At 31.7% G+C, this 14,750-nt stretch overlaps 1 protein-coding gene across 2 annotated transcripts; it reads right to left on the reverse strand.

Moving 5' to 3' along the window:
• Positions 1-1,979: 1,979 nt before the first annotated feature.
• Positions 1,980-9,462, reverse strand: LOC139522846 (uncharacterized). Of its 2 annotated transcripts, XM_071316461.1 has the most exons (6): positions 9,120-9,462; positions 5,505-6,241; positions 5,173-5,269; positions 4,163-4,240; positions 3,484-3,789; positions 1,980-2,908 (listed from the first exon to the last, which is right to left on the reverse strand). In XM_071316461.1, exons 2-6 carry the CDS (start codon positions 6,204-6,206, stop codon positions 2,088-2,090), a joined length of 2,004 nt encoding a protein of 667 aa, XP_071172562.1. In that variant the 5' UTR covers positions 6,207-6,241; positions 9,120-9,462; the 3' UTR covers positions 1,980-2,087. The 2 variants fall into 2 exon arrangements, with proteins under 2 accessions (XP_071172562.1, XP_071172555.1); XM_071316454.1 differs by lacking the exon at positions 9,120-9,462 and having other exon boundaries at positions 5,505-6,459.
• Between the last annotated feature and the right edge of the window lie 5,288 nt (positions 9,463-14,750).

Here is a 14,750-nt window from a genome sequence, read left to right on the forward strand (position 1 = left end):
AAGGCAACATGAAAACACAAGAATACAAAAAATGACCATAGGACAATGGCGGAGTGTATAATAACCGAGTCACGCAAAAGGCTATTACCATATAAACTAGACTATGACGATCATAAAGTTACTCTTGTCCTATTGATTATAATGCATGCTAACTCGTTCAAAGTGAACTTTTAATTGTCAAAACTGCTGCATATACAGATTTGTGATTTTTTTTTTAAATTGTATATTGATGTGGATTAAAACTTTACAACGTTATGCACGATAACTGAGTTCGGGGTTCATATTTAGACACATGTGCTATTACCAATGCTATTTCAACTGATCGGGTGGAGCCTATGTTTTAGTTTGAATAAGGACAGTCTATTTGAAGATGTGTGTGATAAGAATGATTGCCGTTATAATTATTACTGATTTCTAATCACCTTTCACTGTCATCAAAGGAATTTACAAAACAATGACTGGACTTCATTGATGAGTTTATCCTAAAACACCTATCTATAGATGGACCGGTTTATTGTGAGCGAATCGGTTAAACTCCGCTCAGTTAAGTGAAATAAATCGAGTAATAATCTTTTCATGTGTCTGAGAATGTGACGTGAATAGTATTTTATAGAACTATTTTCCAGTATGACCATACTATTTGTATAAATCCATTAAAAGTATTGAAATACATTGTTTGACTTGAAACAACATTAGTTGGAAAAATCGGCTGTCAAACAAACATTAAAGAGAACACAGACAGTAAGTGTTCGTAGAGGGGAACAAAAGTGGTCAAACACTGTCGAACATACTTTAGTATGATATTCTAATTTCAATTATAAAACGCATTTCCGGCGAACAAAACTTTCGATCTTAAATTAGTTTTTTAGACAGTTGGTTTCCATTAGTTCCGTTTGTTGATATAATTGAGCGTTTTTTTTTTTTTTATTGTTTTGAGGACTTTCCCCATTTTTGAATTAACCGGCTTGTAGTCTGGAATATATGCTATTGCTATTTTGAATCACATAATACCATTTTCTCTATCAATCATACACAACTTCTGTTCAAGATTCAAATCATTCTTCACAAACAGGCAGTAAAATGCTAGAGTAAGACACCATCAAGGAAAAAAATGTTTATATTATGTTTTAAGCTAGACAAACGAGTTGTTTTTAATCAGTATATAGCGGTTATATATTAGTTTGGGTTTTTTTTTCAAGAATACAATATTATCTTACCTCCAATACATTTCTAGGAATATGATTGGTTAACGGCGTCCGCGTGCAAACCGTGTATATTTGATATTAGGTTAGTAGGGAGGCGGGGCTTATTTCATACACGGTTAGTAGTGGTGTTACGTTCCTTTATATTCCATATTAGGTAAGAAGGGAGGCGGGGTTTGTTTCCACCACGGTAAGTGGTGGTGTTACGTCTCTTTATTAAAACAAAATGGTACTGAGAAATTTTTTTAAAGGTTTCAACAGACGAAGAAATTGATGATTACGATGGAAATAAATTCATAAAACACATTTAAACCTAACAAGTTGTTCTTGTTGGCATCTGTTTTTGTAGGATCAATGGAAGTAGTTTCTTAATGCTAACAGTATCGAAGACTTGCTCATTTTGATAGCTCACCAGTCTAAATTTCACACGTTAAGATAGTCGGTAAGATAAATTCGTTACATAGTGTGCTAGTGACATAATACGGTATATATGGGGTCAGTAAATTCCATATATACCGTATTAGGTCACTAGCATACCATGTAACTAATAGTATTTTGTTTTCCAAGTTTAAAATATTATTACAACAATCATAAAGGTATGCGTATTAGACCAAAGAGTTATATATAGATGTTTTTTCTTTCCTTTAACTGGACAGGTTCAAAAAAAGAAATTTAGACAACGTTATATAATTTTTCAATTGCAACAAACGAATCAAATTCACTAAGTGTTTAACTAATCATGTGGGGTTTATTTACAAGTAGATCTATAATCAAAGATAACCATTTATTATAAACAAAACAGAAACAAATAACAAAAAGACATATACTAAATGAATAAAAAAAAATGTTTGAGTTCAAGAATAGCAAAATATGATTAACAATTCTTTATTCTATCTTTGCATACTTTATGCTGTAACTTGCGGCATACCCATTGTCTCTATTAACTACCAATAAACAATCTCTTTCCACACAAAAATATACAAAAGTTGGAAGCCATAGCTTGTCTTTCTTACTCAATAACGATTTATGGGACTGACCATTAGCTGAAATGAAATATAGTTGGTGGGATGTATAATCGGTCACATAAACATTACCAAATGTATCGCATGTCAACGCCGTAGGTCTTTTCAAATCGCTTTCAAATTTCCACAACAGACTACCATTTGTTTCATTTATTTCATAACAGAATACGGAGCCACTAGATCGGTTAGTATGAAAAAGACGATTGTTTCGAGCACAAATTTCATCAGAATGTGGGACAAAAGATGGAATTTGTATATTAAGTGATTTAAATTCGTCCTTTGACATGTTATAAGAATGTATTCCTTTGCCCTGTATGTACACAAGTAATATGTTGTCATCATATTTTGTAAGTGTATAGCATTTACCATTAACCTTTTTAAACTTTGTCGGTCCATGTTTGCTAATAGTGCTTAAATTGAGAATTGCAATTTCCTGCTTTTCTGGGAAGGAAATAGCTACGTTGTTGCTATCAATAATCGCCATACTAAATGGCTTATTTCTTAGTTCAATTTCCTCAGTATCACCAGTTTTGTGATTGGACAGAATAAGGCACATATTGTTGCTATCAATAAAAATATAATGATTGTCAGACCATACTGCACAACTGGTAAAAAATGCGTTTTGTCTTTTTTGAACTGTCAGGCTCTTCATAAAAAGTAGTTCAACATCAGCTGGAACGTGGCCTGAAATTAAAAGCTAAGCTTTGTTATCAAAACTACAAATATTCTAGTTAAAACATGTTCATGTTGGTTTGAATATACTAAAATTTGTTTGGCGCTCTCAAAGTCTCTCTTTTTCTATTTGTCGTTCAGTAGTTGTATTAAAGAATCTTTCAAATGGTGTCGTGATAAACATAATGGTATTATACTTAGGGTTAATTAGATAACAACTGTCCGGACATGCAAAAAAAGTAAAACTGGACAAAACTGTTCACATTAAGAGACCAATAGAAATCAAAATCATCTTTAGAGATAAGTTATTGAGCAATAGGAAGTATTTGTTATTAAGGCTAAATAGGTTCGACTCAGTTACGAATGTGATGTCAAAAATCAAAACAATATCTAAACAACAAAAAGATAACTGATGTTAGCTAAACGAGCAATATCGATGGTCATTTGTTAAAACTGATACCTCGAAAAAATTCAAGGAGAGTCCGTTTCATTTTCAACATGTTTTACCTTCAACCTCAAAATACGTATTACATTATATAAGTCATGATAACATATTCCTCACAAATATTTTTTTTTCAAAAACTTACTTTGAATTTCATTGATGGATTCAATAGAAACGTTTACTGTGTCCGACTGACCGGTATCAATATTGCACAGATCAAATATTTTCCGGAAAAATATTTCAATTTCATCTTTCAAATTTTGTCGTATGCGTAGCGTGTCAATCAAAATTTCAACTACCAGCATAAATTGTTCCAGGGTTGTCTCCTTAATAATGATGTTTCCACCTTTATTTATCTTATCACACATACGTCGTATGGTCTCGATTATGGTATCCTCATCCCATTCTTCAGGGGTCTGAACGAGTAAAAGTACTTCTACTCTTTTGTTTTCTGTGCAAATTAGATTACAGAAAGGAATAGAGGAAACAAACTATATTGAAATATTACATTATTCATCATATATCATGAATTTAAAGTTTTTTTCAGAGAAATGAAAATTTCGTGGAAATTATGGTTTTTGGCAAGCGATTGTTTGCAAGAATATTAAAACAAAAAAGGCAATTATTTAAGTTAGTATTTTTCAATAAACAAAAGTAAATACTGTACTTTGTGAGTGGGAACTAATCTGTCTTTGACGGATAATTTTTGGTATAGCATATTGTATCTCCATTATATTAGTGTGCAATACCACATGTGAGTTCTGAAAGACATTTTTTACTTCTGATATGATAGAACCAGTAAAATATAATTGGATCATTATAACCTTTAACAGCATCTTCCTTTATATATGTAGTGTCTACAATGTTGATGTTGATCTCGCCTGCCTTGGCACATATTTTTTCTGAAATGTTAACATAAAATGTTTCAATAGTGTTATATGGTAAAACAATTGCTTTCAAGTTTATACTCTAAAATTTTCATCACCAACATAAATTTCATCATAATCTTAATCATTTTGTTGCAAACATTGTCTAACATTATCAATATGACGTAAGTGGCTGTTTAATCTCCAGTGCCAAATCAAAGGCACATTCAATACTACACATTTATTTGAAGTGCCTGAGGGAGATATAAAGATTTGCTCACTCAAGAATATTTATATTTCACGAGGACTCTGCCCGAGGCTAAGGGAAATGAATGTTTTATTCCACTGCCTAAGCTTTGTATACTATCTTAACTTCAAATATTAGTTTGCATACCGGCATTTCTTCTTATACGCTTGTTTTAATTACTACAGACGACATACACATTGATAAACAGTACGGATAAGCATTGATTATTTAATTAGTCTTTTTTCAACATCTGAAATAAATTTAAACACGAAAATGATATTTGCTAAAGCTATTTAGAAAATAAGAGTTTAGTCCTGACATTTCATGATAATCAGAGGTGATTATGAAGTTTTGTTCGACGTCACGCGTGAAAGTTTCAACCAATCTAATGTTGCTATCAAAATCATTATGGTCAACATTCCGTGGAATAAAAGAATATGTTATTGTTGTTAAATAATGAATCTTGATTTATACTAACTTGTTATCTACAGGAAGACATTGCGCATAACATTTGACATTTGTTTTACTATTTCCAGTTTGACCATTTCTGCATGATATAGACCATATAAGGATGCATATTTTAAAAATGACAATTTTATGAAAGAAAAAAGTAAAAACACAAAAATACCGAACTCCGAGGAAAATTCAAAAAGGAAAATCAAAAATCAAAAGGCAAAATCAAAAGTCCAAACACATTGAAAGAGTTTCATCTTATCTTTACCTCGGTTGTATATCGTTGTCCATTGGTGACTTATATCCTCGAGTTTCTGGATTCCAACTGTCTTTAATTTGTCATTAAAACTTTTCTCATGTTGTTGCTATTGATCAAGTTTGGCAGCAGCATAATATAAAATAAATTGTAAAATATTACAATTATTTTATTGCATGAATATTGTCATTTTTAAGCACGATCTTTTACTGACAACATATGTATATAAAATAGATTGAGGCATCAAAAACAGCATTTAACTAATTCAAAGATATGACGTAGATCCAACTCTTAAATTCTTTTTGTTTCATAAAAACTACTACATCAAAGTTTACAATACTTACATGAAGAAGTAGGTTTATGTCTTGTTTGCACTGAATTAATATTTCTTTTAGTTCCTTATGACAGTTTGTCACATCTTTGGCTTTTAAAGTCGTTAGTTCCTTTTTAATTTGGTCACTGTATTGACTGCCTACAAGTCGTGCTAGTCCACACACAGCTCCTTCAATTTTTGTCCATTTACGTCTGAACTCCTCAGTAGGTAAACATTTGGAATTTGCTAGATGAAATATCTCATTGCGTGAATCTTTTATGTTTTTACACCAGTCCAAAATAGACGACCTTGCGATAGTATCCTTTACTAATGCAGGTGTACATGTACAAATAAGGAGACAGTTAACTAATGTAAGATCTAAATTATCGAGGGAAGCATCTTCCCGAACTGATATCTTGTTAAAACAATACATTTTGTTATTTGTCCCGTGTTTATGTTCTTTATTTATTTGTCTGCCTGTATTAAACATCAGACGGAACTGATCACCTGTAAGCATGCTTTCCGAATAGTTACATTCATCTTTTGGGCATTGGCAACATTTTTTGTTGTTATGCCAAGCATGAAACAACACATGCATGTTATTTTGTAAATATAAAATAAAGTTTTCTTCACTGTTTAGCAATTTACAACTAATAACTTTCCTTATAACGTTCATTGCGATATTTACTATAAGCAATACAAGTTTACATAGGTTTTCTTCGTCCTGGTTCATTGTTTTAATATTATGTTTATCCTGAAACTGTATGCCTATAAGAGAATATGATAAATGATCATTGTTTGGATTTAAATATTCCATAAAAAATGTACTGAATCTGTAGTTTGTAAAGCTATCGAGCATTTGTAACAATTTTTTTGATGCATCATTTAGATCCCTTTCCTTTTAAAAGGACGCAAACGGACATGTATTGATTGCCGTTCTTAATAAAGACTATTTTATCTAAACATGTGGAAAACGCAATGAATCAACTCATCATAAATACATTTTTGTACCAGGATTAAATTTTGTATTTACGCCAGAAAAAAAAGTAACCTTACATCCATATTTTCACTGAATTCAGTTCAACTCAGGATTTTCAGTTATGTGATTTGCTTAAGGACTCTCCGTTTAGAATTTTTCTCGGAGTTCGGTATTTTCGTAATGTTAGATATTACAAAATAAAATACAGGTATGGCGTCATAAAACATTCAGTTGGGACTTCATTTTAAAGGCAATTAAATGTGGTTCTATAGAGAAAAATTCGGAGACATTGGTAAATTTACAACTAATTTTGGACATTCAAAACAAAACCACATGCATAATCTACATTGATATATTGTTCATATGGATTTTACCTCTAGTGGAAATAATCTTGATTTAATCATTCTTTTCCAATTAATAGTTGGAATGCTACGCTATATAATGGTAATTCATTTGTTAATGTATCAATCAAACCCATTTTTATAAAATTATGTTTGTCAGATACTATTCACTTCACCTGATCAAATAGAAAAATCATGGTTCAAAATGTTCAGTTAAACACATGCAAATGCACATACGATTTATTATAGTTGTATATGTATTAGATGTAAGCTTCCTTCTCATATCTAAGGGCCGTCATTCTCCAAGATATGAGACGATTACATCGAATATACATAGAAGTAATAAATAAATATTTTTGGTTATATTGCCAAAATCTGAGCTTTTTGTTGATAAATGATACATTTCAAAGTCATACTAAAAAAATATATTTCTAAAAAACTAAAACAAAATATGCAAATAGATAACCTTCCTTTAATTATTTCCTCCAAATGATTTATTGCATAATAAATTAAGTTTACTAAAATGTTAACGGAAATAAACTGTATTTAAAAATTAAAATCTTAGATATTTTATATAATAATAAACACAAAATGCTGTTTTTAAATAGCAATACATTCATACAGCTTCATTGTTTAATCATACGTTTTTTGATTGAGTTAAGTCTGACAATTGATATTTTATCGTATGTTTTTCTTTGTTGTGATGTTATGCTATTGTTTCAGAAAAAAGGAGAAGGTTTGGATCCATTAAAACGTTTAATCCCGCTGCAAATGTTTGCACCTGTCCTAAGTCAGGAATCTGATGTACAGTAGTTGTCGTTTGTTTATGTAATATATACGTGTTTCTCGTTTCTCGTTTTGTTTATATAGATTAGACCGTTGGTTTTCCCGTTTGAATGGTTTTACACCAGTAATTTTGGTACCCTTTATAGCTTGTTGTTCGGTGTGAGCCAAGGCTCCGTGTTGAAGGTCGTACTTTAACCTATAATGGTTTGCTTTTTAAATTGTTATTTGTATGGAGAGTTGTCTCATTGGCACTCACACCACATCTTCCTATATCTAGATAAATTATTGTGGGAATGTTTTTTTTTATATATATATGTTTTAATAAATTTATTATTAAAGGACTAAAAAAACTGACTAGTATAAAACCATTCAAACGGGAAAACCAGCGGTCTAATCTATACAAAAAAAAATGAGAAAGAAGAAACATTTTTGAACCTCATCCATAAACGACAACTTCGGAAAATCAGGCTCCTGACATTCTGTTTTTTTCTACAAATTTATATATAGCACATTTCCCTTTCCGGACATAATCATTTCAATAAAGCATCCCCTCCTAGAGTCGTTATATAACAAATATAGAATACAACTCTCATGAAACATATTCATAACACACCTTGTCAACTTAATGTATTGATGACTTTGGATTGCTGTCATATAGGCATTCAACGAACTATGTGATATTTAACAATTGTACGTATTTTAAGTTTATTTTCGATTTATTAGTTTATTTTCGATTGACGAGTTTGACTGTACCTCTGATATCTTTCGTCTCTATGTTGTAAAACTCACAAAGTATAATCTTAAAATAATAGTAAAATAAAATTGTTTCTCAATCGATATTTTGCAATGATAAAAATGCAAGAGACTCATTTCTGAAAAGTCCCAGTTTTTCGAAAAAGATAATTATGCTAATTTGAAAAAAAGAACAAGCAACGCGTTAACCAATAAAAATGTTAAGTGGATATATACATACTAGAAAAATAATCTTGAATCATTTCTAAAATTCACAGCATCGCAGCATTTGGTAGGATAAGGTTATAATTTAGAAAAAAAGATTAAATTGTATTTTCAAAAGTGTAGTTAATTATAACACATACTTTCCCTTAATTTAACCTGCATTTTTAGCAATTCGTATAAGAAAATGCCTGTCCAAGTTAGGATTGTGACAATTGTAATCAATTCTTTTGATGAGTTACGAGTTTTTGATTTTGCCTTTTCTTAGGGACTAGTCTAGAATGTCCTGGTAAGTGAGGTATTTTGTTATATAGTATTTAACTTATTTCTCTCCTTTTAGAATTCATGTGATTCCCATGGGTTTGTTTATTTCGGTTATTTGTCTCTTCCTAATCTATTTAGATGGTTTGAACTTCGGTAAACTACAATCGTAATAATTTAGAAAATAGGAAAATAGATATGAATAAAACACACAACTTTGTGTTTAAAGTAATAGCAAATTACATTTACGAGAACACAACTGTTAATATATTTGCAAAAGCACTCACAAAAAGAAATGTCTGTTGAAATATACAACCATACTTACCTTCCTTTCAGTATAACCGCAAACATCAAAATAACAAAGAATTATGTTTATTGATTGTTATATTTATTTTTACGGAAATGCACACTGGAAATCCCACTATTTATATAATAATGTTGAAATTTATGAGTTTATAAAAAGTAATCTCCTCTAGGAGGCTGTTGATTGCATAATTAAGTTTCAATTTTTCGAAAGAACAAGTATAGTAGAAAAGTATGAGAATATGTGTTTTGATTTTAAATCCATAAATAAAAATATTTTGTATTGTCTAGCAACTACAATCTCGGAAAGATTCAATATACGTTACTTTGTCAAATATCAATATATTCTATACATCATGCTTTCTAAAGGGAAATGTAATTCACGTTTTCATAAATTAAAAAGATAATTGTCTGTATCCGATCTAGATTTCCTGATAGACACCCTTGACAAATAAGAACGGATACAGAACAAGAGTAAGGACGCCCTGTCGCAAAAACGTTTCGTGCTTTGGTCAATATAACAGTAACATTTTGTTCTCTGCACAATAAAAGCTGACACTTTTTTATACATTTAAAAATATTGATTAATTCTCCTAACGTCATTCATGACAATGAAGCGTACATTGAAACTTATTATCAAAGTTAAACGTTTCCCAGAACTTTTTAATTGCACATACAACTGTAATATTAAATTGTACATCAAAAGGTTTTGCAATATGGATTTTAACGATGTGGATACAAAATGTATTTTGCAACTATTTTAAGCAATTCATTCATATTTTGATGAAATTACCAGATTACAGCATGAAGTTCATTTTATGATAAAGTTAGTCACCCATGTTAGAGACATTGGCAATGTCATTTTGTTTAGTTTCTTTTGTAACCCATTCTGATATCGGACTTGGACTTCTTTTAAACTTTACTGTGCGTATTGCTATGTTTTATTTTTATTCTACATTGGCTAGATATATCGGTATAGGGTTGAGATCTCACAAAACAGGTTGAACCCCGCCGCATATTTGCGCATGTCTTAAATCAGAAGCCTCTGGCCTTTTTTGGTCTTATATGTTTTTTTTAAATTTTAGTTCATTTATGTTTTGGAATTTAATGTGACGTCCATTTTCACTGAACTAGTACACGATTTTTTTAGGGGCCAGCAGAGGACAACCTCGGTGCAGGATTTTCCCGCTGTAATGAAGACCTATTGGTGACCCGCGGCTATTGTTTGCTTTTTTGGTCGGACTGTTGTCTCTTTGACATATTCCCCATTTCCATTTTCAATTTTATAAGATTTTCGTCATCGATACAGAACATTATTGTCCAAGATAACCACGGATATTTTACATATTTTCATTCTTTGATCACATCTCTCTTTCTGAATTACAACATCACCGAAGGTAGATGGTAAGAGAAGTTGTACTTGCCACTAACAACTCGATCCTATGTATTTAGAGACATAGAAGTATCAGCCATCCGTTTCGCAGTGCGTTCTCGTGGTTTTTTATGAAGTAGTTATTGTCCCACCTTTAGTTTTAGTCTATGGATTGTGACCCCTGTTGTCGTTTCAAGTTTTATAGTAATGGGTGTTTTTTCTACAAACATGTATGTACTTATTACATAGCCATGTGATTTCTGAATCAACTTTTTCAATAATATGTGTTCTAATGTTATTGTTTTAACCAAGCTTATATTCATACCGTGACCGTCCTTCCTTTTAGTTGACCTTATTTCCATCCGTATTGCTGGTCTTGATGGTTTTAAAACGTGTCCAATTTATACAATTCAAACCATTAACAGTACAGGTTGCTATAAAAATCACCTCTGTGAAGTGAATAACTATGTTGTAAGGCAACCGTATGTTTGGCCAACAGAAATAATATATACGTGTTTTAACCTCGACTCACTTGTCGTCTCTCTTATTAGGCCAGTTAACTATTTGTCAAAACACTAACATAAGGAGTAAGAAGATATAATTTAATACACAATAATATTTAAAGCAAATTGAAACAACGTATGTGATATTAATGTGATGTTGCAAAATATTTTGTTTCAGCTTCTACTGAAAGGTTTGAGTGGTAAATATTAATATGCCAAAACAATTTAATAAATTACAGTTGACAGCTGATACACTGCACCATGCCTTCTCAAATGTGTAGTTAAATGATGACTACATGAACACTGTACTTCTCTAAATATATAAATAGGAGTCATGATTAGATTTAATTCCCTTACCCCTTAAGCTCCATCTAAAGTATTTAAAAATAATATTCAGAGTAGTTGTAACCTCCAAGCAAAATGGTTGTAAAACTATGTATATGCTTCTTATATATGTATTTCAATGCTAATAAGGATTTTAAAAGTATGCTTCAATTCTATATATAACTTTTGGACTAGTTTAAATCTCGGTCTAATTCTTAAATTTATTCTTACATACTTTTGATTTTTTAACCCTGTATGCTAACATTCCCATGAAAATTTTAAAATTGTTTGAACGCACATTGAACGACAAATTTATGTGACGTATAAAATTTTCTGACGTCAGACACTCAATAAATGTGTTCGTAGATAGTAGATGTTTTTGTGTTCTGTTAAATTGTTCCTTTTAAAATTGTTAAACGATGATGACTGATGTACCCATATTTTGACTATTATATTTATTGTGTCTGTTTATTTAACGCATCAATGTAAAAATATCGGAAATTGATGAGACTGTCATTACAAAAGTGAGAGGGTTAGCGCTATAGAACCAGGTTTAATCCACCATTTTCTACATTTGAAAATGCCTGTACCAAGTCAGGAATATGACAGTTCTTGTCCATTCGTTTTTGATGCGTTTTGTTATTTGATTTTGCCATGTGATTATGGACTTTCCCAATTGATCTTCCTCTAAGTTCAGTATTTTTGTGATTTTACTTTTTTTTTCAGTGCAACAAAATGCTGTGCGTATCACAGTTATGTCAATCGCAACTCGAAACTTTTGTACTTTATTTGGCATGACAGCTTCTTTTTTTTTTAGATTCACTAATGAGTCTGTTGTATACGAAACGAGCTCGTCTGACGTAAAAAAATATACACCTTGTAATTTTGGTGAGTTTTTTGTTCTCTTAACTACATAATTTGTCTTGATAGAACAAATAAGGCCGTGTTCACACCAAACGCCGTGTAGAGTAAACATGTTTACAATTAGTTTAGTGTAGTGTACACTGGTTTCACATTACATTTGTTCACATCTATACACCTTGTTTAGCTACCTGTGCATAAGATTTGTTCCCACTTGTAAACTATATGTCATTTAAATGTTCATTACGTAGAACTGAATTCAAAATTTTTGAAATTTTTTTCTAGCGGTAAGAGAACAACTATTTGACTTCAAAAGAGGGGTGGGGGATGGGAATGGAAATATTCCGATCCCCAATTTGATAAAAAAAAAAAAAAAAAAAGGTCATACAGATAATAAAAAAAATTATTCTGAATCAAGAGTTTCCCCATACATTATAGTGTTAATAATTGGAAAAAAAAAGTGTTTGATCACCAGCATCGAACAAAAAGGTTTAAAAACGTACGTAAGTTAAGTGGTTGCTACTTTATGAAAGCCATTTTTATAATTTGCAGTAGTTTGAATATCACTAGAGATGTCTCGATAACGCAAATGCCGGAAAAAAAGGATTGAGATATTATGGATCACTACATCTTTATCTTTTCTGTTCGTTTCAAATGGTTTTTCTTCTCCAAGGAATATTTGGTAAAGGAATAGGGTAACGTTTTTTTAATTTATTTTACGTGTTATTTAACGGAACTGAGATACTAGACAAACAGATCATTTACCTCACATTTTTTTTAGTCATGCATTTATGCGTGAATCGTTTTTTGAGTAAAGACCAGTGGCGAATATTTCTGTGTACGTCAAGTCGATTCGGGAAGACCTTTTCAAATGAATTAGGCAGCAACTATTTACTTAAATTTTTGTGGAGGGGGAGGGGGGCGTGAGCTTTTGATTTTTTTTAGGACAAATTTTGGTGACAAGTCGAAATCAATTTTAGCATTATATATAGTGGCAGCTGAGGGTGAAACAAACATTTTTTTTTCAGGGCCAAAAACTGGAAACATTTTTTGTTTCCAAAACAAAATCCATAGCTCACCACCCCCACCCCCTTGCCTTTATGTTTTATACTCGACTATAATAGCTCCCCCCCCGAAAATCAATTGGTTGCTGCCTTATGGGTTCGGCAATGATGCTGCTTTGAGTCTTGATTAGGGGTTAATAAAGTACGTTAATTTTTTTTAACCAAAAAAAAATCTGTTAAATTTAGACAACTAATAATTATCAAAAATATCAATTTTACTCAAAAATAGTTTCCTCCTTAAATATTTACACGATAAAACTAATGTCCTAAATGCAGTTTTGTGTACACTTAACCTACACATGGCCTACATTGACTATCGACTGTGTGTAGGTAAAACATGATTTAAACTACATGTAAACATTGAGTTTTATCAATGGGAACGCAATTGTGTTTAGTTTACGTGTGAGTTACACAAACACAACACCGAATTTAGGTCAATGTGAACACGGCCTAAGAAGCCACAATTTTAATACATAAGAATATTTGATGCAGATAATAGCAAAATAGTCGCATGCTAACAAGCAGATTCCAAACAAAAATTGTACTCAGTTTATTAGTTTTCACTTAAACGATAAGAAAGACAACTTAATATGCTAAGAGGAAGTTTATCAATTTCTATTGGCAGTCTGATATAGTCTTTCGACTAATTATTAATGGCGTTCATTATCACTGGACTAGTATATACTTGTTTAGGGGCCAGCTGAGGGACGCCTCCGGGTGCGGGAATTTCTCGCTACATTGAAGACCTGTTGGTGACCCTCTGCTGTTGTTTTTTATTTGGTCGGGTTGTTGTCTCTTTGACACATTCCCCATTTCCATTCTCAATTTTATTTCGAACATCACAGTACGCATTGATTATTATACGTACATAAACGTAATTTATTCCGGCTATTTAGCCAAATTATGGTAATAACCTTGATCAATCATCTAAAAGAGGGACGAAAGACACCGGAGGGACAGTAAAACTCATAAATCGAAAATAAACTGAAAACTTCGTGGCTAAACATGAAAAATACAAACAGACAAATAATAGTACACATGACACAACATAGAAAAGGACAGAATAAGCAACACGAACCCCACCAAAAACTAGGGGTGATCTCATGTGCTTCGGAAGGGTAAGCAGGCTCTGCTCCACATGTGGCACCCGTCGTGTTACTGATGTGATAACAAATCCGGTAAATAGTCAAATTCGGTAGGTCACATTCATGAAAGGGAAGAGGATTGTAGTTACGACGCAAGAAACATATCTGGTACCATTTGTGAAACGATTATTCCATAACGGTAAACAAACTCGTGTTTGCGTCCGTAAAATTTACGAAGGAATGATTTCAACTTCACCATATGGAACTCTTGGTTTAAAAGCTTCCTTGTGAGCAGCAACCCTCTATCAAGAAAATCATGATAGGAAATACAAGCACGGGAATATCGTATCAATTGGGAGATATATACCCCGTATGCAGGTGTTACTGGAATGTTGCTACTTAGAAACGGGAAGTTTACAATTGGAAAGCTGAAATCATCTCTTT

Source organism: Mytilus edulis, chromosome 1, assembly GCF_963676685.1.
Source record: "Mytilus edulis chromosome 1, xbMytEdul2.2, whole genome shotgun sequence".
Lineage (NCBI taxonomy): Eukaryota > Metazoa > Mollusca > Bivalvia > Mytilida > Mytilidae > Mytilus > Mytilus edulis.